Source organism: Eulemur rufifrons, chromosome 19 (assembly GCF_041146395.1).
Source record: "Eulemur rufifrons isolate Redbay chromosome 19, OSU_ERuf_1, whole genome shotgun sequence".
NCBI classification, from domain to species: Eukaryota; Metazoa; Chordata; class Mammalia; order Primates; family Lemuridae; genus Eulemur; species Eulemur rufifrons.
Genome location: NC_091001.1, coordinates 21,249,755 through 21,274,055, shown reverse-complemented (window position 1 = coordinate 21,274,055; position 24,301 = coordinate 21,249,755). Strand labels below are relative to the sequence as shown.

General features: G+C 37.8%; 1 protein-coding gene across 4 annotated transcripts in view; it reads right to left on the bottom strand.

The window, feature by feature from the left end:
- PPARGC1A (PPARG coactivator 1 alpha) overlaps window positions 1–24,301 on the bottom strand; it is a 288,946-nt gene that overhangs the window by 10,104 nt on the left and 254,541 nt on the right. For all 4 annotated transcript variants that reach the window (XM_069495084.1, XM_069495085.1, XM_069495086.1 and 1 more), the window contains exons 6-10: window positions 20,589–20,634; window positions 20,406–20,479; window positions 7,412–8,327; window positions 6,758–6,862; window positions 6,484–6,604 (exon numbers count right to left, since the gene is read on the bottom strand). In XM_069495084.1, the coding sequence (XP_069351185.1) occupies window positions 6,484–6,604; window positions 6,758–6,862; window positions 7,412–8,327; window positions 20,406–20,479; window positions 20,589–20,634 (1,262 nt within the window). The remainder of the gene's footprint in view (window positions 1–6,483; window positions 6,605–6,757; window positions 6,863–7,411; window positions 8,328–20,405; window positions 20,480–20,588; window positions 20,635–24,301) is intronic.

The following is a 24,301-nucleotide window of genomic DNA, read 5'->3' as shown; positions in this document are numbered from 1 at the left end:
ATGCGACTGTTATCCAAACTTAAACTTCCTGGCGCCTGCCTGCATGGGTGTTATGGATTTTATTTTTTTAATAGACTTTTAGGAAAGTTACTACTGTATGGAGAGAAACGAGGGGAAATGCAGAAGAGAGAGAGAAAGAAATTGAGCAGAGAAATTGCTCCACTACCATTACGGGAATACACACAGCCTACGTATTCAAGGAAATTTGAAGTTAAAGCTAAAATCGACCATATGTACGCCCATATGCAGACATATTGGGACAGTCTCTGAATTGCAGTTTTATACAAAGTTGTATGCAACAACGATCCCACATAAAAGATAAACCAGAGGACCATTTATACCAGATACTGATACATTCTGCAGTAAAAAAAAAGACACAACCTAGAGCAGAGAAACAGGAAACCAAAGGGCTGCTCCATAATCACTTACATTACCTATTTGTCTATTATCTCCTTTTATGAAATGCAGGCATGGGACCATGCTTTGCTACCTTGCAAAGATCAGAAATTGAATGCATGCTGAAATTCTCATTTGAGAAAATTATTGAAGTGCTTGATTTTCCTGGCCCTAAAAATGAAAATAAAAGGCATCCAGACGTCTAGAAAGCAAAGACAAAAAAAATCTTTCCAGGATTGGCCAAAATGTCTAGCAAAGAACTGATTCTTTTAAACATGTTGCAGTTGTATTAGACAGATGAATAGATTTCATATCTTTAAAAAAAAAACCTTAACATTTGCAGCCAATTTTTCAAAACATTAATTTCTAAACAGGAGATGAAAGAAAAAGAAATCAAAATGCTTAATAACATTTCCAACTTCTTAAAGGCTTGGAGGAACTCTAAACCTTTGGAAACAGCTCCTTGAAAAATGATTTTCAGACCAGTTTTCACTATTGAGGAGGATGGCACATTTATCAAATAACTTTTAGCTTCAATTTTCACAAAAGCTAGTTTGCTGATGGGGTGGATAATAAAATTCAAGATTTATGTTGCATTAACGGCTATAGTAAATCCTCATTATACCAAAACACAGGGGATAAATTTAAAAAAAAAAAAACCTGACTGAATTAACTGACTCTGCATTACCAAAATCTTTATCAGCTAGAGTATAGAGGTTCCCACTTAGCTGTGGAAAACATACAATTGTTGTTTCTCATCAAGTAATAAGCTACTCCTGGTAAAAGGAGTTAGACTAAGAAAAGACAGAAAGTAGTAGCAATATTAACATTTATTGAACTCTAACCTACACCAAGTACTATGTTCGATGTTTCTTCATGGGTTCTCTCTCTAAAATGTCCTGCAATGCTAGGTAATAAGGAGGAGCCTAACATAATTTACATTTTGGTTCCCTCTACATCTCCAAGTCAGAATAATGTAAAAATTCTTCCTCCTATGCTAAGGAAACTGTCTATCAATTTTGGCAATCGAAGATTTATGTTCATTTCCAGATTAGCTATAACCTGACTTCCCCAGAAGTTCCACAGATATAAAAACAACGGGAATGAGTGAATGGCACAATTAGGTGCTCCTACTAAAAGAAAAGGCGAGAGAAGTGGAGGGCCATGGAAAGGTACCAATGGACAGAAAGAAATATTAATATCAAAACTCTAAAAAATGCTAAAAATGTTTTTTTCTTTCTTGCCCTTAATATTGATTATTCTTATCTAATTCAGTAGCCATTCGATAAGTGCCTACTACTAGAGGGTGTTCTTAGGGAAGAAACAAAATTACAGCATTAAATTTTTCAAAGTTACCCCCATCCAAGCACCACCCACGAATGTTCCTGCTTAGCGTCTAAGGCTGGTTAATGTGAACAAATCCAGGCTAGTCTTCCTAAGAGCTAAGAGGCAAATAAAAGCTAAAATGCAAGTAAACATACTGATAAGCCAGAAAACATGAAAACTATAGGCTAAGTATGCATAACTCCTATTTTAAAGCATTATTGAAGTAAAATCAATATACAAAAAAATTGGTCATATTTAATGTATGCATTTTGATGAGTTTGGACATATTCATACACCTAGGATACCATCACCACAATCAAGGTTATCAAGGTACTTAATGTATCCATCACCTCCAAAAATTTCCTTGTGTTCTTTTCTGTTTTTTTTTCTGTGTATGTGTGTGTGTGTAAGAACACTTAACATGAGATCTGTCCTCTTAACATAATTTAAAGTGCACACTACCATATTATTAACTATAGGTACTATGCTATACAGTAGATCTCTAGAACTTACTCATTTTGCCGTAGAACTTAATATTTCTAAATACTGAACTTAAGAGTCCTAACATAACATACATATAAAATATCTCTTTAGAAAGGCTTGAACAGAAAACTATTTTATTTTCTCTAGAAAGAGTAACTCTGAGAAAGTCTACAACCATTTTTTTTTTTTTTTTCATTTGGAAGAAGTTTAACATTATCGGTGATAATACACTGCTCTTGGCTACTGGGCTACATACTGACGGACAGAGAAGAGAAATGAAATAGCCCAGTCATTGCCTAAGCACATCTGGTTTTGGTTTTAAGCACTGAGCCATATCATAATGTCTAGATTTGCCCTTTAAATTAACATCCCATTATCATGTTTTCTGGCAGGAAACTTTACAGATTGCAAATGGAGTTGGACTTAGAACTCCACAAGAAATTAGAGCAGTGACAGTTTAGACATTACATACTAAACTCTGGTTTGCAGAGTCCCAATATAACCCGAGTTATTTCAAGCTTATGAGACTGAGAAAGGCAGAGAGTGAATTGGTTTTTGAGAAAGAGTTTAGATGGGAATTGGAGGAAAGTGAGAATGGATACAATGGCAATATTCAACCATAACATATGATTCTGTGCTAGCAATTATTAATTATTAGTGTTCTCTTTGTTCTCTGACTTGGTGAACTCAAATTGGGCTGCATTAAGATTTTTAGAGGCATAAGCAATGCAAATTTACAGACCTTCTAAACCACCTCCTTCTTATGGAACTCAAAATAAAAGCAATACAGGCAAAGGCAGAAAAGACTAATTTTATAAAACATCAGTTATTAACATTTGTAAGATTTTTTTTTATCTCCTTTCAGAGCCTGTTTTGCTGGTCCCGTAAGTATATGACTGCTCCAATTAATGCATAATCCAGCACTGTATCCAAGGTACCCCAAATGCAATTTGCTTCTTATTCATTACTTTACAGGTGTCTCAAAAATTTAAAGGAAATCACCCACGTGACAAACTTAGGTAGACTGTCCTAGCTCCCTTAGCTGTTTCGTGAATGACTTTTCAAACTAATTTTGTCAAATGAGTCAAAAATCATTGCATGTATCTCTGCACCCAAGTCCATAAAAATATACTTTGCAAATGCATTATGGCACAAGAAAGCCGACCATTTGTAGGAAGGAAATCAATCAGGAAATCTTCCTGTGGGTAAACTCATTAAATATTTCCACAATGGCCTCAAGATAGATTTCAAAATCTATAGCAGTAACAAAAAGGACTCTTCAGGGTCTGTCTTCCACTGAACCCTTTAGACTTATTTCTTGCCCCTCTTGTGACTCAGTGTTCTAGTAAAATGACTGGTAGTTTCCTAGTATCCCTTACTCTTTTTTAGAGACTTAGAATGAGCTCTATCTAGAACAGCAATGCCCAGTAGAAATATAACGCAGCATACGTAATTTTAACTTTTCTAGCAGCCGCATTTAAAAAAGCAAAAAGAAACTGAAAATTCAATGTTGATAATATTTTTGGCTCCATATATCCAAAATACATCAACTTGTGATTGATATAAAAAGTTAATGAGGTATTTTACACTATTTTTTGTACGAAGTCTTCAAAATCTAATCACACGGTGCATCTTAATTCAGGCTAGTCAAATTAGCTATGTGGCTAATGGCTACTATATTGGACATTACAAGGTAGAAAACCTTTGTCCTCCTTCTCTTTAGGATTTAGATCAATCTCACCCTCCCTGGAGATGGACTCTCTCATTCCCAGGTCTGGGTGCCCACCCATATACTACCATAGCACCGTGGTTGTACCCTTGGTATTTAACAATAGTGCTTATCATATTGTACTGCCTGTTTGGGTATCTTTATCTGCCAGTAGACTTGGAGCTCCCTGGATATGGGGACCATGTCTTTCCTAACATTTTTATTCCAAGCACCTGGCAAATGTTTATCACAGAAAGACCTATGATTTTCATTTATGTTAAACAGAAACAGCACATAATTGTCCAAGTGGGAATTGACTCAACAGTAAGTACCAAATCTTTATTAAATACTTATTACCTATAGGTCATTCTGTTCGTAAAAAATCTCTACGTCTTAGGTTTTTTTAAAACTCCTTTTTAAAAACAAAGACATTCACAAAGCCAAAATTTTCACAATAAAGGTAAAATGATTTAATATAAGCCAAGTTGACATTTGCACTATTATAAGTCCTCTTTCAAAGAGAACTCATAGAGACTGTCTGAGTCAAAGAATTAAGGAACTGGTCAATATTTTTGAAACAAAGGGCAGCAGGGTGACATCTTCTTCCAAGCTCCGGCTGGGGACTCTCAGGGTGCTTTTGGTTCATCTAGGCCGATAACACGATTTGATCTGATTGAAAAGGGCCAAACTGGCAAAAAGACAAAAAGACACCTTCCTTCCTTTCTTCACTCTAGCTAAGTAACTGGCACTAAATCATCTTTGGGAGGTATAAAAAAAACACATGTCATTTACATATTTTTTATTAAAATATTAATCTGGCTTTGGTTATAACTGTTTTGTGTTTTTCCCAAATAAGCAAATTTATCATGAAACTAGTAATCTCTCTCTGTAATGTCTTATTTTTGAGGAAAAAATGAAGAATTTTATAGACTATGAATTTGCAAATACCAAAATAACTATTTTCCTACATGCTTACTCAACATGATTCTCTTTTGTAATAATTAACTGTAATGTGCCATATTAAAAGGCTCTGTATGGCACTATATAAATGTGAGTTATTATAATTATTGAATAGGCCATTAATTAAATAAAGCAATATTAGAAAAATTGAATTTTTAATTTTCATTAGTTTTTGTAAGTGTTAACTAATGATACTCTGGCAAATCTTAATATCACCCTCATTTGAAAGTTGAGAAAAATGAGGGGAAATGTTGTAATTTGCACAAGGATTTTGATTCAGGCTTAGGTAGATTCAAAGTTAAATGGCAGCAAATCCCCCAGAACTTTAGTCGTCTAACTGTTCAATTACTTCTCACTTCTTTCTCCTTGATTGCCTGTGATTAACAAACCTCTTATTTAACCTTTTTCCTCCAACTGGTAACTGTAGGCCAATGCTTGATTCTGATTCCATGAATCAGCTCTTTTATATATAATAGATTTTTCAAAAATTTGTTGATGTTAGTGGGTTTTCTTAAAGGTACCCTATAAATCTAACCTTTACAGTCAAAAATTATTTCCCTAAACCTTAATTAGCATATATACGCAAGATATGTGCAAAGCTGAACTTCACTGAACTGACTCAGTGGCTGGCACAGACAGGCAGCAGCTATACTGAACAAAAGCAGTGCTACATCCACTTGATTAGCCACGGCTCCCTGGAGCACCATGTCAGGAATGACCCTAAGGCTCTGTGTGGGCTCAGTGGGAAAGAGTTCCATGATCGATTAGGAATGTCTGCCATGGGCATGGACTGGACGTTGACAACTGGACTGCCTCATTTTTACCATCCAAGGTCTAAGTTGATAGGAAGCAGTAGGGAGCTGGGGAAAAGTCTAGTAAGTAGCTGCTGAAACAGACCTTCGGAGACCAGACACGCGTAACATAACATGGATCTTTACAAGAATGGTCAGCACTGTGTATACATTAAGTGAATATAACACCCCCTAGTAAGTGATGCTGAAATCCATACAAAGTTATTGAAAAGTAGTTCATAAGAAATGTGGATGTGTCAGCTACCCAGTTAGGGCTTGACCTATCACAAGTAAGAAATGATGACTTTCTTAGCAAATCTTCCTCCACTGCCTCCTTTAAATCTAACTTGAACCCAGTCTCCTCACAGACAACTTAATTCTCATGTCTGCCAAAAAGATAAAAACGGAAACCAAACAGCAGTATGTCCTCATTTTCCACTCTGAGAAAGAAGTAACAGGAAATAGAAAGAAAAACTCATCCTGTGACCAGATGAAACCAATATCTAACCGAATAAATCTCTACTCCCTCCATTTTTCAAAACGGAAGTTGAAAACAGTAAGGAAGTTCAAAGTGAAACTGTGAATGAGAAATATATTGACTTAACACTTTGTTTTCCGATAAGCTGGGTTAAGGGGGGTTGAAGACTTACTGACATTTTTAAGACGAAAGACTGAAAATCGCCTATTCTAACAAAGACTTAGCTTTAGTTTATTTTCTAATCTACCAAAAAAAAAGAAAAAAAGAAAAAGCACACAGGAAGAAAAAAAAAAAAAAAAGAAACCCTCTTTTAAAATGAAAGTTAGCTCCGAGCTGCTTACAATTGCCTTCTGCCTCTGCCTCTCCCTTTGTTTGGCCCTTTCAGATTCCCGCTTCTCATACTCTTTGCGGTATTCTTCCCTCTTCAGCCTTTCGTGCTGATATTCCTCGTAGCTGTCATACCTGGGAAACATAACTTCATCATTAAGTCAACCACCTCAATTTGCATGAGCAAAATGAATAATAATTTGGGGCAGGGGGTGGGGCTTTCCATAACATCTTGTCATCTAAAGGAGGGGATGAAAGCAGCTGAAGGGAAATGACATAGCTCATTACCTGGGCCTACGGCTGTAGGGCGATCTTGAACGTGATCTCACATACAAGGGAGAATTTCGGTGCGTGCGGTGTCTGTAGTGGCTTGACTCGTAGTAGTAGCAGGATCTGGGAGAGAGCAGAAAAACAAAAAGGGCATTTGTAACTGCCACTTAAACCGAGTTTATCAGCGCTACTGAACGTCCTCTGGAACACCGTCATTACATAAACCGGCGTTTTCTTTCCAGCTACTAGTGAGATTTCCCAGTGACAGTTTGTGATCATCTAGTCAGCTCAGAGGTCTGGGAATGATGTGTTCTCTCTCAGCGTCTCTTATTGATGTTAACACTGAGCACCGGATCTGGTACACTGTCAGCTTTATCTTGCATGGATCTCAACTATCCTGGCACAGGGCAGCTCTCCAGGTAATGGAAAAAGTTAGATGAGCAAGTTTCTTACAAATTGCTCTCTCTGATCTGACTGGCTCAAGGCACTGTGTTCAGAGCTGACAGATTTAAGGGAACAGGGACAGGGATGTATGTGTAACAACATTCTCGTGAGTTCCAGCATCCCTGGGAGTGCGGTGGTGAGGGGACAGTCTGGCTGTGGATTTTGAATACTTTTTTTGACTTCCTGGGAACACCTTGTGCATTGGGTGAGAGTTTTGCCAAGGTTTACCTTGAAGAGGATCTACTGCCTGGAGACCTTGATCTTGACCTGGAATACGGTGATCGGGAACATGACCTGTGTCTAGAAAAGGACCTTGAACGAGAGCGCATCCTTTGGGGTCTTTGAGAAAATAAGGATTTGGGTGGTGACACGGAATCTCTACACGGAGAGTTAAAAGAAGAGCAAGAAGGAGACACATCGAACAATGAATAGGATTGCGTGCCATCCCAAGGGTAGCTCAGTTTATCACTTTCATCTTCGCTGTCATCAAACAGGCCATCCATGGCTAGTCCTGAATTTATAAACATAGGTAGTTTGGAGAATTGTTCATTACTGAAATCACTGTCCCTCAGTTCACTGGTCTTGTCTGCTTCGTCGTCAAAAACAGCTCGACTGGGATGACCGAAGTGCTTGTTCAGCTCGGCTCGGATTTCCTGGTCTTGGAGCTGTTTTCTGGTGCTGCAAGGAGAGACCTGCTTGCTGGCCTCCGAAGTCTCTCTCAGGTAGCACTGGTCTGAATCTGTGGAAGAACAAATCTGCCCCTGCCAATCAGAGGAGGCATCTTTATATTCTAGTTGTCTAGAGTCTTGGAACTCCTGTGATATATTAATGAGTATTTCCGCTTTGGAATTAATTGACTGACAATAGTCATGGTCGCCAAACAGCCGTAGACTGGGCCGCTTGGACTTCCTTTCCTCGAGTCCACTGGTGAGCACGGAGGACTTGCTGAGTTGTGCATACAACTCGGATTGCTCGGGCCCTTTCTTGGTGGAGTTATTGCCTTGGGTACCAGAAGACTCACTGTACCGGAGCTTCTTTGATGGTGGTGGCACCACAGTCTTGCAAGAGGACTTCAGCTTTGGAGAAGCCCTAAAAGGGTTATCTTGGTTGGCTTTATGAGGAGGAGTTGTGGGTGGAGTTAGGCCTAAGGTAAAAAAAGGAAAAAAAAAAAAAAAAAAACAGAGAGAGAGAGAGAGAGAAAGAGAGAAAAGAGACAGAGATAATGTTCTTAAATGCCAAGATACGTTTTCTAACTTTTCCAAGATTTCAGACAAGGGTTCCAACTGAGTGAAGAAGAAGGAAACTAAATTCGTGGCGAGACCTGAAATACTGATTCTTCTCCTAAGCCTCTGTCATCAAGCAAAGATAGATCTATCACAGCGAGAGCTGTGATCTTTTCTATTTCAAACACCAATGCTAACACATCCGGCTTCCCTGAAAACACGAAGCTGTCACCCCTGGCTCGCGCAGCACCAGGCATTACCAAAGCTCACATTTTCAAGGGGACGATAGAGGCTGATGTGTGGCAAATTAACACAGGGAGAGCTGGGAATCATAGAACAGCCTCGGTGGCATTTGTCTTCGAAGAACACTGCGGAGGATCCAAAAGGTTCAGGGTTCTTTGTCCCGTCAAGAAAATCTACCCTCGGGGCCAAGAAATTAACAGCAACTTACAAGAAAATGGGATGACAGCAAATGTGGGGCAGGGTGGGAACGACATAGACAACTTCAAAGTGAGTTCAGTAAAACACGACAGACAAATGCAGAGACGTGGAGCCACTCTACAACCTGACGGCAGTGATTCTTTGTCTCCACAGTTCATTAACTTAGTAAACCATGGCTAATGCAGGTATAATGCATTCTTGTAAGCATAACTAATACATTCTGTATAAAATATGGTTCTGCAGCAGAAACCTAAGCGAACAGTAACACTAAATATTGCAGTGCCAGTGGACCATTTTATTTAGAGCACAACATCGGTGAGGGTTGTGAGGCTGAGGGATTGAAACGAATCCAAGCTTCGGCAGCTAACTAATTAAATAAATAAAAAGTAAAGGAAGAAAAGGGAATAGCCATCCGCTCTTGCTTTTCTACGGAAGGGCAGAAATTCCATCAGAAGCCGCTGTGAGAGAGTCTATAAAGCGCCGTAGTTCTCACTGTTAAGTTTTCCCCCTGAGTAAGTCCTACTCATCCCTTTGTGCTAAGGAGGAATCACTGGGAAATGGCTCTGGAGTCCAAGGAACTTTGAAGAAGGGCAGGCTGGAGTTCAAATGACTCCATGCTTACAAGGGAACATTTTAGTTTACAATACACTTTCTATTTAGGAGGCTGGGTGAACGCTATTCAGCAAAAAGAACCTCAGGTCTGCTAACAAGCCTGGGGTTAGACTTAAGGCAAGTTTCAAGGAAAAAAAAAATCCTACCTTGCTGGAAAAAAAAAATTATATATATTTATATATCAAGAACCAAGTAGGTCACAGAAAGCCACATGAAATTTTGATATGAACAGGAAGACGCTAGCTCTCCTACTTTACAATAGAGAGATGGAAAAAGTTAGTGTTTTCCCTAAAATGACATGTTGTACATCACCATTTGGTAACTTTTATTATTCATAGCTAATTCTCCCTAACTGAGGGAAGAGAAGGACCGAATATGCTAAGTGGCTTGACTGTGGAATTCCATCCCAGAAAAATTCAGAAAGACAGGGAAATGCAAACAAAGAGAGGGGACACTGCTGTCCCTCCATGCCATGCCTGGGTCTCAACAAAGCTTCCCTTTGGGTGCAGCCGCCCTTGTATGCCTGCCCACTCTGTGGTAGCAAAATCGGTGACTTATATCACGAATGAAACGTGGGCACACTCTCCTTTTGTGTCCTCTTTCACAGGAGAATACGTCATTTCCTCAGTGGAAGAGATTCCTATATGATCAACCTTTTCTTTTTTTTCTTGTTTCCTTTATTTTTTGCACTGCCCTAGTCATACATTCTGATTTCTAGCACACACTACCTTCAGTTACCACTACCATAAATTTAAAGATATTAATTCCCAGTATAGAAATGGCACATTCTCAAATATTCCCCACAGGAGCCTAAGACGCTTAAAGAAATCATGATGAATAATCTTTCTTCGCTGAGTAAATACCAGTCAAACGTGTTGAATGACGTAGCCCTTGAATCGGAAGAAATGACATTCACCATCCTAAAATTCAACTTCATAAATCTTTCCATGATCACCTCAATTTAGGGAATTTTTCTACTTCTCCAATAATTTACTGTCAGAATCACTCTCTTGCTATCTATCACATATTGCTATATATTCTTGCTTATCTCTTTCTGAATGTGAATTATATCTTGTCTCTCCAAATAGATTATAAGGTCTTGGTGGGATATTGCTTGGGCTTATTTGTTGCAACATTATTTTACTCATTTCTTTTCTTAAACTTTTCTAGATTCTCCTTTAGTGATGGTGTGCCATTTCAGCAGCCCAAGAATCGCTTGGGAAACTGAGTAAGCGTGTGCAGTGAGACGGCTCACAGACCACGTATGGAGAACCACGGCCCTATGGTGTCTCTGTAGCACATTGCTTTGTACTCTCAGGTATCATATTTTGACTGACATTCTGGATTTATAAAAAGAAACCCTAAACTTCAGAAACACCAAATTAGGCCACTATTAAAGAGAGACTAGTTCTAAAAATAACTCAGGTATCTAGGGATTTCAAATATAGAAATTCCTTTTAGTCTCGTAAATTTGAAACCCCTGTCCTAGCACCTAAGCTCATTATCCCTTAAATAACTGGTTCTCAAGTTGCTCTTGGGAGTGGCAACACCCTGATTGTACTTTCTTTGAGTTAAAAACAAAGCCTTTTACCTCTTCTACATCTTAGACAGACGGTGGCCATTTAACAGACATTCATTGAACACCTAGTATGTGCTAGAAACGACACCAGATGCTGGTATTTCAGGGACTCGGCCTGCAGGGAATTCACAGTTCAGTTTAATAAACAGGTAATTCTTTCCAATTTGACATAAGCATATTTTCTTGTAGCTATGCTTAAAATTTACAGAAACACTCAGAGACCACCAAACCAATATTGGGGCTATAAATTTCTGTTGGCACCACCTGTTGAAATGAATAAGGAATACTTACTTATCAGATGAAAGATATTTTAGGATTAGTGAAGAGGTGGATGGGGAAAATAATTTAGATAATTCCCTAAACTTTTTACTGTTTACTAAAACATCTTTCAACGGAGAACGTCTCAGAGCAAGAGTGAGAAATCTCACAGATGATAAGACTTCACATCCCCAAGTGCCTCACTGAAAGTCTGTCTCCAGATATAGTTGAGACCCAAAGCAAAACAAAACCAAACAGAAGTGCAAGGAGGATTTTTTTTTTTTTCTTTGAACATAGTGTCAAACTTTTAAGAGCTGTGGTTGGGACAGGCAGCCCCTTGCTGCTGCCCCTGAAATAGATGCATTTCTCTGACCTCACATCCTCTACCCAGAACTTTTCCCCCTACAGTAGGAGGAGGTCAATACTCCATCCCCTGATGCCACTATCTTTGCTCATCTTCCCACTAATCGCCGGCCTCTCGATTTCATGCCACACACCTAAATCAACAGTATTAATGCCTCCCATAACCTCTGGATTATTTCCTGCGTGTTGATTTTCTGGGGAATGTGTACATTTTGGTGTTGACAGTACAAGGTATATTCCGTGCTCTCTCTTGAACTTAGCAGGTTTTGACAGATTTATGTGAGGACAGATGGCCATTACAGGCTGAGGGCTGACAAGAGGCAGTTCAGAGCATTGTTAACACACTTGCACAAACTCTCAGCAGTGCAGCTCGGTGCAGAATGTAATTCAGACTATAGCTTTTTTATTGCTGCCTATTTTCTTTTGTCAAAAGAGCCTGCTGTGCAGAGCAACAAATGGCTGCTATTACCCAGAATGTAATGGGTGTCAGACAAATCACGTAACACAAACAATCAAGAGTATGTAGGTCATATTTCAACAGAGCACAACCTTAGCAATATTTATGATTACTGCATTGAAATGTGCTCTATAATAAACAAGTACCTCTACATCACTCACACTTATGCACTTCTGCACAGCAAATCTGGGACAAGTGGTACACACTCTACAGTCATCTTTTTAAACAGCACTTTTGTTTTAAAAAAAAAAAAAGTCAAAGACAAGTTTTGTTTTGTTTTTCATTATGTGCTATAAAACGATTTTCTTTGAGGAGTTCTCTTTGGGGTTTGTTTGTTTAATTGAATGACTCTGATAAATGGTGAGGCCTCTGCTCTAATTCTTGTGCTTCGCTATGCACCCAATGTCTTCAGCAGGACTTTTTTTTTTTTTTTTTGTAATGGTTTATAACGCTTTACAGAATCAACCAAGAAATCTGCAACTTACTCTTGAGTTTGTTTAACAGTGGGAATTTGCTTGCGTTGCATGCCAGTTCAGGTATTTAAGGGAAAACAATATGGAGATGAGTTTCTTAGGGACTTAAAAACACACCAAAATAGGAAGACGGGGCAAAGAGAGGTGTGTCATTTGTCCTACTCATATATTTTCAGCCTCATGAACTTGGAGTGGGTGTCAAGAGAGCATAGGGAAGGCTGATATTCACTTGCTACCACCTTTACTTCCCTTTACTGCTGTAGTAAGTTGTTAAAATATTTAGTTGATAAAAGCTGCTCTGGTGCCTTCCAATCCTCCACTTCCACTTCCCCAGGATTCGCTGGAGCTCCACAAGGTCCAGCAACTGAAGCGTCAACCCTTGGCACAGAGTAGAGAGACCACCCCAACCCTCCTCTGGTCCCCTGACTGGCCTCAGTCACTCTGACTGGGACTGATCTGCTTTACTGCTTTTTAAGTATTTCTCATATCAACCCTGATCACTGGGGAACAAATTGGCCTTGCAGAAAAGCTTCAGAACATTCCTCTGATCTGTGCCTAATTGCCCAACTCTTACTCACAGACGATGAAGATATCATTAAATGGCCCTCACGCACGTTCCCACAGAACGGGGACAGGGGATGGAGGGAGGGAACCCGGCATTCTAGGGGTCTACTGCCAAATCCCAAAGCTGACATGGGAGAGGAAATTGCTTTGATATGCTTGGTTTAAAAGAAATGAGGTAGTTCCATCTCAAGAAAAGAAAACTAGGCCGGGCGCGGTGGCTCACGCCTGTAATCCTAGCACTCTGGGAGGCCGAGGTGGGAAGATTGCTCGAAGTCAGGAGTTCGAGACCAGCCTGAGCAAGAGTGAGACCCCGTGTCTACTAAAAAATAGAAAGAAATGATTTGGACAGCTAAAAATATATATAGAAAAAATTAGCCGGGCATGGTGGCGCATGCCTGTAGTCTCAGCTACTCGGGAGGCTGAGGCAGGAAGATCGCTTGAACCCAGGAGTTTGAGGTTGCTGTGAGCTAGGCTGATGCCACGGCACTCACTCTAGCCTAGGCAACCGAGCGAGACTCCGTCTCAAAAAAAAAAAGAAAGAAAACTAAAGAACAAAGGAATTATTGTTACAGACATTGGGTCAAGAAGAATGAGAATGAAAATAGAAAATGAAGCATATGGTTGAGATATGGAAGAAATTTCTGACAGTGAGAGTTGCCAAACATTGGAATGGGCTGTAAAGAAAATTTGCTGGGTCTCCCTTTCTTGGATTCTTCAGGCACAGGAATGGATTATATGACCTGTCAAAATCTCTTTCCAGTTCTCTGATGCTAAGGTTTTCCTTTTAAAACAACCAACTACTGCTCATATTTTGCTTTGGTCTATTCCCCCAAAGATATGTCACAAACAGAAGTATATATCAAAAGGCTACAGCAAATTTATGCTGTTTGTCAATATTCCTTCCAGCAAAATGAACTTTTAAATGGGAAGTCCAAAAACGACAGTATAAAAATTCACATAAAAGAAGTTACAAATTAATTGGTTAATGAGAGTTTTTTTTTAAATTATAAGTTCACTAAAGTACACTTTGAATGATTGCTGACTTCAACCTATAGAAGGAACTAAGTGAAAAATAAATAACATCAAATCACACAATCGTCATGATTAAAACCATGTGGGAAAACATATATAAATGAAGAAAAAATGCTAAGATCTAGTTGTGTTAGGATGATGACGATGCTCATTATTTTGCTCTTCTTATTTTCTTAGTTATAAAATAGTTTTATTACTTTTACAATGTTCATAGCAATATTAATAAAAACTGCATCTACATATACATGAAATTTTGGGGTCAGTCACTTTGATCCCCAACCAAATTCCTTCATGTCTTGTGGTTAAAACCATCACCTTATTCAGCTGACATTGCTTTGCCATCATTCCCATTTCACTAACTAAAAAGTGTAGCACTCTGAAAATCTCTATATGCAATAGATTTAAATGCCTTCTGCCAAAAGAGCATTCTCTTTTCTCTCATCTTGCTTTACTAACAGCTATTTTGAAATCAAATCAGTTTTTACACCTGTAAAAGAGAAGAGGATTTTTTTTTATCAGCCAAAATGAGCTAGTTTGGGACAATCACAAAGAAGTCAGACCAGCTGGCAATACCTAATAAAGCAAACTTCCTATCTCATCCCTCCTGTTTCCCAAAGACACTGCAGATGGGGCGGAGGCATTAGTCTGGAGGTCTTAGAATTTTGTTGACTGTTTACATTTCTACTTAAACATTTGGAAAATTTCGCTAAAATTTGTGAGAATTAAAAGGAAAAGAAGAAGAAGAAGGCACCAGAAGGCCTGGGCCACAGCTTGATCCACTTCCTCTGCTGCTACCAAGCAGATTAAGCCTGTAGACCAAGGATCAATAAATCCACAACAGGAATGCTGTTTCTACCCTCTCCCCCACCTGCTGCACCTATGGCAGGTATCACTAACGGATCGTGATGATCCCACTGAGCGTAGACTTGGCTTTCAAATACTTCTCAACACAATGCTCCTGGCAGCCAATACCAATCAATGACACGGGCAAGTGAAATGAAGCCTGTTTAACAGAACAGATGTCAATTACTATCTTTAAAATTCAGACTTCGGGAAAGAGACATAATCTCTTTTCAGACAGACCTGCTTTGAACCCAGGGTCCACCACATAACTGGTGTCAATATACATCTTTGTCCTCCACAGTGAAATGGGCAGGGAGTCAAACAGACACTACGTGTACAGTGCCTGCGAGAGACAGCCTGACCGCCAGAAGGAGCTTTTGTTCGTTGAATAACAAAGAGATGATTCTTCTACCTTATTTAGGTAAATCCCATACCCTCATCAAAAACAGTATTTGTTCGATTTTGTGGGGACGTTGATCGGGGGAGGTTCCACAAAAAACAATAAATAACTTCGCAGATGAGGGGGGCAAATAGGATAGAGCAGCAAGATCAACAGAAAGGGAAGAGGTGGAGACAGCCAAAAGCTGAGAAGATGAGAAAAGAGGCACAATGATCTCAGCAGATGAAGTCAACTCAGACTTAGGAATTAAATATCTAATATTTATTGAACACTTATATAATAAGCAGGAGTGTTTGATCTCATTTAATCCTCACAGTGACCCAGTGAGATGTAGGTAGGTAGTGTTACCATCTTCATTTGATACACAAAAATCTTGATTTTTGGCTGGGCATGGTGGCTCACGCCTGTAATCCTAGCACTCTGGGAGGCTGAGGCAGGAGGATCGATTGAGGTCAGGAGTTCGAGACCAGCCTCAGCAAGAGAGAGACCCCATCTCTACTAAAAGGAGAAAGAAATTAGCCAGACAACTAAAAACAGAAAAAAATAGCTGGGCACGGTGACACATGCCTGTAGTCTTAGCTACTCGGCAGGCTGAGGCAGGAGGATCTCTTGAGCCCAGGAGTTTGAGGCTGCTATGAGCTAGGCTGACGCCATGGCACTCCAGCCCAGACAACAGAGAGAGACTCTGTCTCAAAAAAAAAAAAAAAAGAAAGAAAGAAAAAGAAAAGAAAAACAAAAGAACATCTTGAGTCTTTCAGAAGTTAAGTAAATTGACCAAGGCCATACACTAGATGGGAGCAGATCTAGACTTTGAACTTGGGTTTATCTAATACCCAAGCCAAGGTTTTGAACAACTTTTCACTATGCTATGCTGTCTGCTCTTAATAAATCATGATACGCTACTTTTATTTGGAGCTTTGCCTCTTACAAAGTGTTTTAATTCAGATTGAACCACATGAAATTCCATTTTTTGTATGTCAAAAATGGTTGAATACTAGCAATTTTATATTTCAACCTATATTTTAGTCCTTCAAGTCAGACAGTAATGTCATTTGGTAGTTACGAATATGACTTCAAAATTGAGGAAACTGAAGCCAGGAAAAGACCATAAATATAGAAAACAGTCTTAGCAATCAAAAGATCAAGAAGGGAAAGTGTGTGTTTCATTTGGTAGCTCCTAACTGATTTCACTAGCCATGTCAAATTCATTGCCATCTGAGCATCTCTTTTATTTCCTGCTTCCTTGCTTCTGCTCCATCAATATCTTCTCTCCATTCCACCCCAGGCTTCAAAATCTGGTGCAAATATTTTTTTTTTCCCTGAAGCCTCCCCAAGTCAGTTTAGCTTATGGAGAGCTCAATTTCCTCCAAACTCCTTTGCATGGATCACCTGTCATTCACTAGGATGATGGCATTGCCTTAATGTTTCTTTGAGTCCTTGAAATGCCTGTATAATTCTTTTGCACATTCTTTTGCACATTGTCTTTAAACTTAAAGCCACACTACAATTTTTCTTTTGATAACTCCGCTTCTTCCCCTGTGATTCTCTAGAGGTATAATCAGTGTTTGTCACATCCTCCAACCACTACTAAGCAACAAATTTTACTGAAGATTTTTTGCAGAGATGGAGATCATAGACAGCATACATGGCATAGCATTTCAAACCCAGAATATTTCTATAAAAAAAAAAATCTCCCTCAGTCTCCTCCTTACAGAACCCTCCACGCAGGTTCCAAACTTCACCTTCCAGCCACCTTCAGCACCCTTCAAGTTCCTCCTCATCTCCTTGGTTTCCTATAGCTCTAAATCCATTTTCTTACATAATGCAATCTAGTTCTGCCTCAGCTTCTCCAATTTATATCTTCACAGTTATTACCATTACACTCAACAAACTAAAACTCTACCCCAGTTTTACAACCTTCAGAGGTTGTAAAACATTATATCACATAAACAGTATTTTCCTTTCATACTACTTATTAATATGTGTTGTTTTCTCAACAAACTATAAACCCACGTCTTAAACACAAGAACATTTATTTAGCACCTACATGGGCAAGCACTATGTTCCATGTTTTACATAGATTATTCTCTATATCTTACACTTGCTTGAGACCACCAGACCCTACTATATTGCCAACATAAAGCAAGTATTAAAAATATGTTGATAAATTGAGTTCTATTACCAAATAATCTTTCAACAATACCAAGAATAAACGATTTAAACTATGAAGATAATGCTGATTTGCTGACCAAAATAAATCCACCATATACAATTTCAAGGATTCTTATTAACTAAAAAGTATTTTTTATAAATCTTTAACTGTCTTTCAAGAAAGTAGGCTATTAACCTTTAAAAATTATAAGTAAATTATTTAAAACTAAGTGTCTACCAATACTAAGAAATGTTCAAACTTCTGCCAAGAAGAAAATAAAAATAATTGCTTTTTTATAATACCGTATTATTAATGGAAGAAATGCAATTTAAAAGATATGTTCATGTCCATAAATTAGAAAACACTTTAAAAGCAAAGATGCCCAATGCTAGCCAAGATGTAATAAAGTAAGTATATCCATACAGTGCTAATGGGATTATAAATAGAAATACCTCTTTTGGAAAGCAATGTAGTAATATATATAGCAGATACCCCCAAGACATTTATATGCTCATTTTCAGAATTAATAACTATTAGGATTCTATTTTGAGAAAATAAGATTAGAAAATTTATGAACAAAGATTTTCATTGCAGTGTTATTTCAAAATAATAACACTTTAAAACAACCAAAACATGTAACAATAAGTGTATGATTAAATAAATTTTGATATGCCTACTAAAACTAATATTATACAATGCTCTAAAAGTCTAATAATAAAAGGTTTGTGATGATACAAAAACTCCTTATTAAAATGTTAATTGAAAAATTAGAATGCAAAATAAAATATATACACACAAAAAATATTGCAAATATATAAAAATACCCATAGAAAACAATGCTATGAATATTTTTATCTCTTAGAGCTATGAATAATTTTTTTTCTAGTTAATATTTTTGACATCTTTTAGAGTAAGCTTACATTGTTTATAATCAGAAAAAAATATAAAGTGTTTCTTTAATGGAAAGCTTGGTATTGGCATATACGGTGGAAGCTCTCATCCCTCTCCCAAACAGAGTAACTAATGCCCACGACATTCTGGACAGTATTAGTTAATAGATTCCTTTCCGATGACTTTTACCAAGAGCCACAGTAGTATATTTTCCCAAATGAGTTAATGTCCTTTGTACTGGTGATTGAAATTATGTAATATGGTAAATATCATGTAAATGAATGAAACATGAGTATGGAAAATCATTTTTATGTAAAAACTCAATAAAGATACCTTGCTAAAAGAAGTGCTGTCAAATTAGTTGTGGATGGGTGGCATTGGAAAACATTGGGAAAAAAATCATAAAAATCTAGACTTTGGACTCAGACTGCCATACAAATGTCTTTATTTTTTTCCTTCAAAGAGGAAGAAATAAAAAGTGGATACCATCTATGACTGCGGTCCCCAACCACCGGGCTGAGGACTGGTACCCATCTGTGGCCTGTTGGGAACTGGGTCGCATAGCAGCAGATGAGCAGTGCACAAACGAGCAAAGCTTCATCTGTATTTATAGTCGCTCCCCATCACTCCCATCACCGCATAAGCTCCACCTCCTGTTAGATCAGTGGTGGCATTAGGTTCTCACAGGAGCTCAAATTCTACCATAAACTGTGCATGCGAGGGATGTAGGTTGTGAGCTCCTTATGAGAATCTAATGCCTGATGATCTGAGGTGGAGCTGAGGCAGTGATGCTAGCACTGAGGAGTGGCTGCAAATACAAATTATCATTAGAAGAAAGGTTTGACTGCACAATAAATGTGATGTGTTTGAATCACCCCAAAACCATACTCCACCTTGGGTCTGTGGAAAAATTGTCTTCCATGAAACCTGCCTCTGGTGCCAAAGAGGTTGGGGACCACTGTTCTATGATATATCATTAGTGTGGTTTGTACAAGAAAGATGAATGGATCAATCCTTAGCACACTCAAGCTCAAAATAAAAGTCTGTCCTCTACCAAAAATCTAAAATTTAAATGTATATTTATGTGTTTTAAGCAAAAGTAAAATGACAAAACTATATATGTTCCAATCAACTTTTTAAATAAACTCACCAATTACAGGGCCTCACTAGTCAGATAAGAAAGCCTCTTCTGCATATAATATATACATACAAAAGTTACTTCTAATCATGTAAGATATAATTTATTTAAGAAACGGTGTTGTGTATGATATATTTAAGAAATTATGTTATATATGTGCTTATAAGGAATATATGTGTATATGTATATAAAGATATATTAGTATATATATGTATATATGTGTGAGTCTGCATAGACACACACACACACACCATGGAATTAACTACTCTATTGCTTGACCGAATCATGCAATCATGCAAGAGACCTTTCATGAGGAGATAATTTAGCAAACTAAAAGTGTGAAATTAAACTTAGCAACAATGACCACCATGCGTGTAGGCACCATAGTTCTGGTTGAAAGAGTCTTGTTTAACTTACTGTTCCTTTATCCTTATCAGCCATGACCAGAGCCAAGGAATTTCTTGTTCAGACACCCTAAGACTCACTTTCTGATAGGGTTCAAGTACCTAAATCCAAAGCACTTAGTGCAAAAGCACCATTTACAACCAACTCAGATGTCTGCCTAGGAACTCTTCAGTTAGTCCAAGTTTTTAAAGCATTTCAGTATTTTTTTTTTCAGTTTTCTTAAAAATAAGCAACTAAAAGTATTTGCAGGTAGCTTCTTACCCAATTTTTTTTGTACTCTTTGGTAATTTCATTAATCACATAGAGAATACACTCTATTATCTCATATATATTTCATACACACACACACACACACACACACACACAGTTGCAAGAGAAATGTAAGGCTCACCTGCAGTTCCAGAGAGTTCCACACTTAAGGTTCGTTCAATAGTCTTGTTCTCAAATGGGGAACCCTTGGGGTCACTGGAAGATATGGCACATTTATAAAAACAAACTGAAATGGAGTTGCTGTAGCCAAATGTATTAGAACCCCCTTCCCTTTCTGAAAATGGTTACATTTCTTAATACTTACTTTGGTGACTCTGGGGTCAGAGGAAGAGATAAAGTTGTTGGTTTGGCTAAAGGGAAAAAAAGAAACTAATTATGAAATATTGATAGTTTTTCAGATTTATTTTGTTTTTACTATAGTCAAGTTGGAGACACAACCAGGAAACTGTAAGACTAAACTACAGAAATCTCTGAATGTTGGATCAAAGTTAGACAACAGTCCATTATGCTAAAACAAATTCCAAACAACATTTGCATCAGTAAACTATCATTTGAAAGCACATACAAAAACAGAATTTTCCCTAAAATGTACCTTCTCTGTTAAGGATACAAAATTTTCATCATACCATCAGAGAGAAATAATGTTTTCTGTTTTAATTTGGAATACAGTACACGGTTTGTTTAGACAAGAAAACAGCAGAGTAACTACATGGTGACAGAACGTTATGAATATTCAGTTGATTTTGCTCCTAAAATGTATAATTTTATATCTAGCCCTGAGAATAGGTTATTTCTATGAGGCCAAAGCTCAAGCAATAACCATTCCTCTCACTGAAAATTAATTGAGAGATTATGGTAAATCCTGGGCATTGACCCAGATGGCTTAAAAGGGGTTCTGATCCCCAAATCTGATAGACAACTAAAGTAAGATATCATGTATACTAGTTGAGATATCTAGAGACTTGCAAAGAGAGCTCACTATTTCTTTTTGTGCTTTCCTAAATCTTACCTCCTAGAGGAGGCATTTCCCAATAATGAAGGGTGGAGTAAGAATCTTCTCACTCCAAAATTTCAATTGCTTCTCCATGGAAATCTTGTTTTTTGAACAGAAGGAGGGGAAAATATAATGAGAAACGTACTTGGGATATGCATCCATGTATTACGTATATATATGCTTATAAACAGAGATACATTTATACGTATGTAGGTTTATGTCAATTTTTTCTCCTTAACATACTACTTTCAAGAGGTCAATATATAGTCATTTATGTAATGAAAATAAAGGTGAAACACAGAAGATCTTTAGAATAAAGTTTCTTATTTTATGGGTGAAGAAACTGAGACCCAAAGATGCTGAATGACAGATATTTCCAGGGCCCTAAAACTAGTTACTCACAGACTTTGCCAAGATTCTGTTTCCTTTTTCCTGTTATCAAATGGAATTGCATTCAACAGACTTTAAAGTAAATTAATCAACCCCAGTAATTAAGGTCCTTTGAAATGTGAAAAAACTATTTATGTCCGAATTAGCCTGAAATTAGGTACTTTACTTGGATAAATAGTATTAGCATATTTAATTTGTAGATTTAGATTTAGTTTTTAAACAAGTGAATAGTACACCATCTATCCAATGCACATCCAGAAATATAAAGCTCATGATGTCTTCTGCAAATTAGATACATTGATTGATTGGATTTTTATATACACAGATAAATGAGCTGATTTTACATTAATTTTTGGATTTTTATATACACAGATAAATGAGCTGATTTTACATTAATTTTTGAGTATAAGTATGTCCAATATAATGAGTCTTTCAAAAAGAATAGCTTTATGAAAGAAGTTTATCAACTTTTCTGATACTCAATAATTAGGATAATTCATATAGGTTCTATAGAAAATATAACCAGTCATGAACTATGTGCTATGCCACATAATAAATGTTTACTGAAAATCAGTCACTGGAATTCCAGTTTCAGAAGGTAGGGTAGGCTATCTGAAATGCTCAAAGGAAGACCTCCAAAATTCCAATAGCTGGGTACAGGTAAAGCCAAGGGCAATGGAAGAAGAGAAATCGGCAGGAGTCACATTTATTGGCACCAAAAGCAAGAGAGCCATACGAAGGGGACAGTCCCCAAACTGCATGCAGAATCTAATCCCTAAATAAACCCAGGCTCTCAAATGCTCGTAGGATTATTGATTTAGTTTACCGGGAGTTTAATTCACACTGTTCAGATGACTGGTGGACCAGAGACTGGTAGGGCCCTTGAGGGCAGGAATACATCTTTTTCATGCAGATTATGGTATTCTGGGATGTAGGAGTGAATAAATGACTACATGGGACACCGACACACGCCAAAGGCTAGGACAATCATCCTAAGGAACTGCAAAGAAGCTGACTCTGAAATGTTATGGAGTGCATACATGAAGTTCCATCAGAAAAAAAATATATTAAGAAAGGTAACTTCAGTAGGTCCTTCCTTAGTTATTATTTCTAGTTGTTCACATATTCTCTACTTTTTTATCTTTTTTATTGTGAATAATAATTTAAATAATCTCTGAAGCACAGCATTTATTGGTTATTAATAGCTAGCCGTGTTTCATTTCTTTTAGGCTTTTCGTAACTATAGAATTTTTTTTTTTTTTGGTCAACAGGCTTTGTTCTAGGATAGCCCTTTTATGCCTTGCCACAGATATACGCCTTTAAAAAATCCATACAGAACTGGTCTTGTCTAAAGAACATTTCCTCGAGAGGCCTATTTAATTCTTAACTGTGATGATTTGTAAAAGTGTACAGTAATATTTATGGGTGAGTGGATTTAAAAAATAAAAAGCCCTCAAAATCGAAGAAGGACTAACTAAAAAGAAAAAAAACAAAACAAAACACCAAAGAGCTTTAAAACATGTGCTACCAGGCTGGGGTCATGGATTACAGGGTTTCATTGAGCTGGGGACTTTAAATTCAGCTCCAGAAGATGAATGCATGACCGGGACGAGGTGGAGAGTGGCCCAGTGAATTCCTCCACTGGCTCACTACAGCGAGCCCTGCTGGCTCCCCTGAACCTGAGGCCTTCAGCACCGATGAGGCCCACAGCACAGCGGTTCTGCTCTAGGAAAAACTGTCACTGTGCTTGTGATGAAGACCCAGTCAGGGCAAAGAGAGCTGCAAGAGCATTGGGTTTATTTTGCTACATATATTTTCCACACTGACAGAAAGCCATGGATGGTGAATTGGATATACGTACCAGGAAAAACTTAATTGAGAGCCAATTTAAAATATTAAAGGAAGGTTCCCGAAAATCCTGGGCTAATGGTCATATAGGGATGAGGAAGGGAAATTCAATACACTAGAAAAGAAAATCCTTATTAAAATCAGCAGCAGTGACAGCGTACCTATGTGAAATAATCATGGTTCAAAACAGGGACAGAGGCTACCCATCTGCAGCTAAAGGGGAAAGTCAGGGAAACAAAAGGAAAAAAAAGAGGTGGATATTGATAACTGCTACTTTAGAATTCACCTACTTTTACTATACGGTTGGCGGTAGAGTTAAAGGAGAAGCTGGCATGTTTTAAAGCAGCAACTACTTTCAACAAGTTCTCTTCAGGCCTCTTAGACTACAGCATTTTGAGGAGGAGGAGCCAAAAAGAAATAAAATTATATCTTTTCCGAGGGAGGTTTTCCCCAAATCACCCTGATCTGCCTCAGAAACATCAGCCTTCTAGCAGTGCACGGGGATAATAAAAATCAACCCAGATGTTTAGCTTAATCTAGGCAATTTTTTTTAAATAGAAACGAAAAAAAAATCAGGAATTTCCAAATCCTTATTTACAAAATGAAATCTGTGAGCATAGCATGTGGTCTGAAAAAAAAAGAAGAATGCATTTAATAATCAGGAGAGGCTACATAAATACTATTTACTACTTCTTAAGGTATATACAGCAAATCAGCAATGCCTCATTTTTTCCATTACTGAAGGAGAAAAAAATAAAAGCTCTTTAATGAATTGGTTAGCTCAG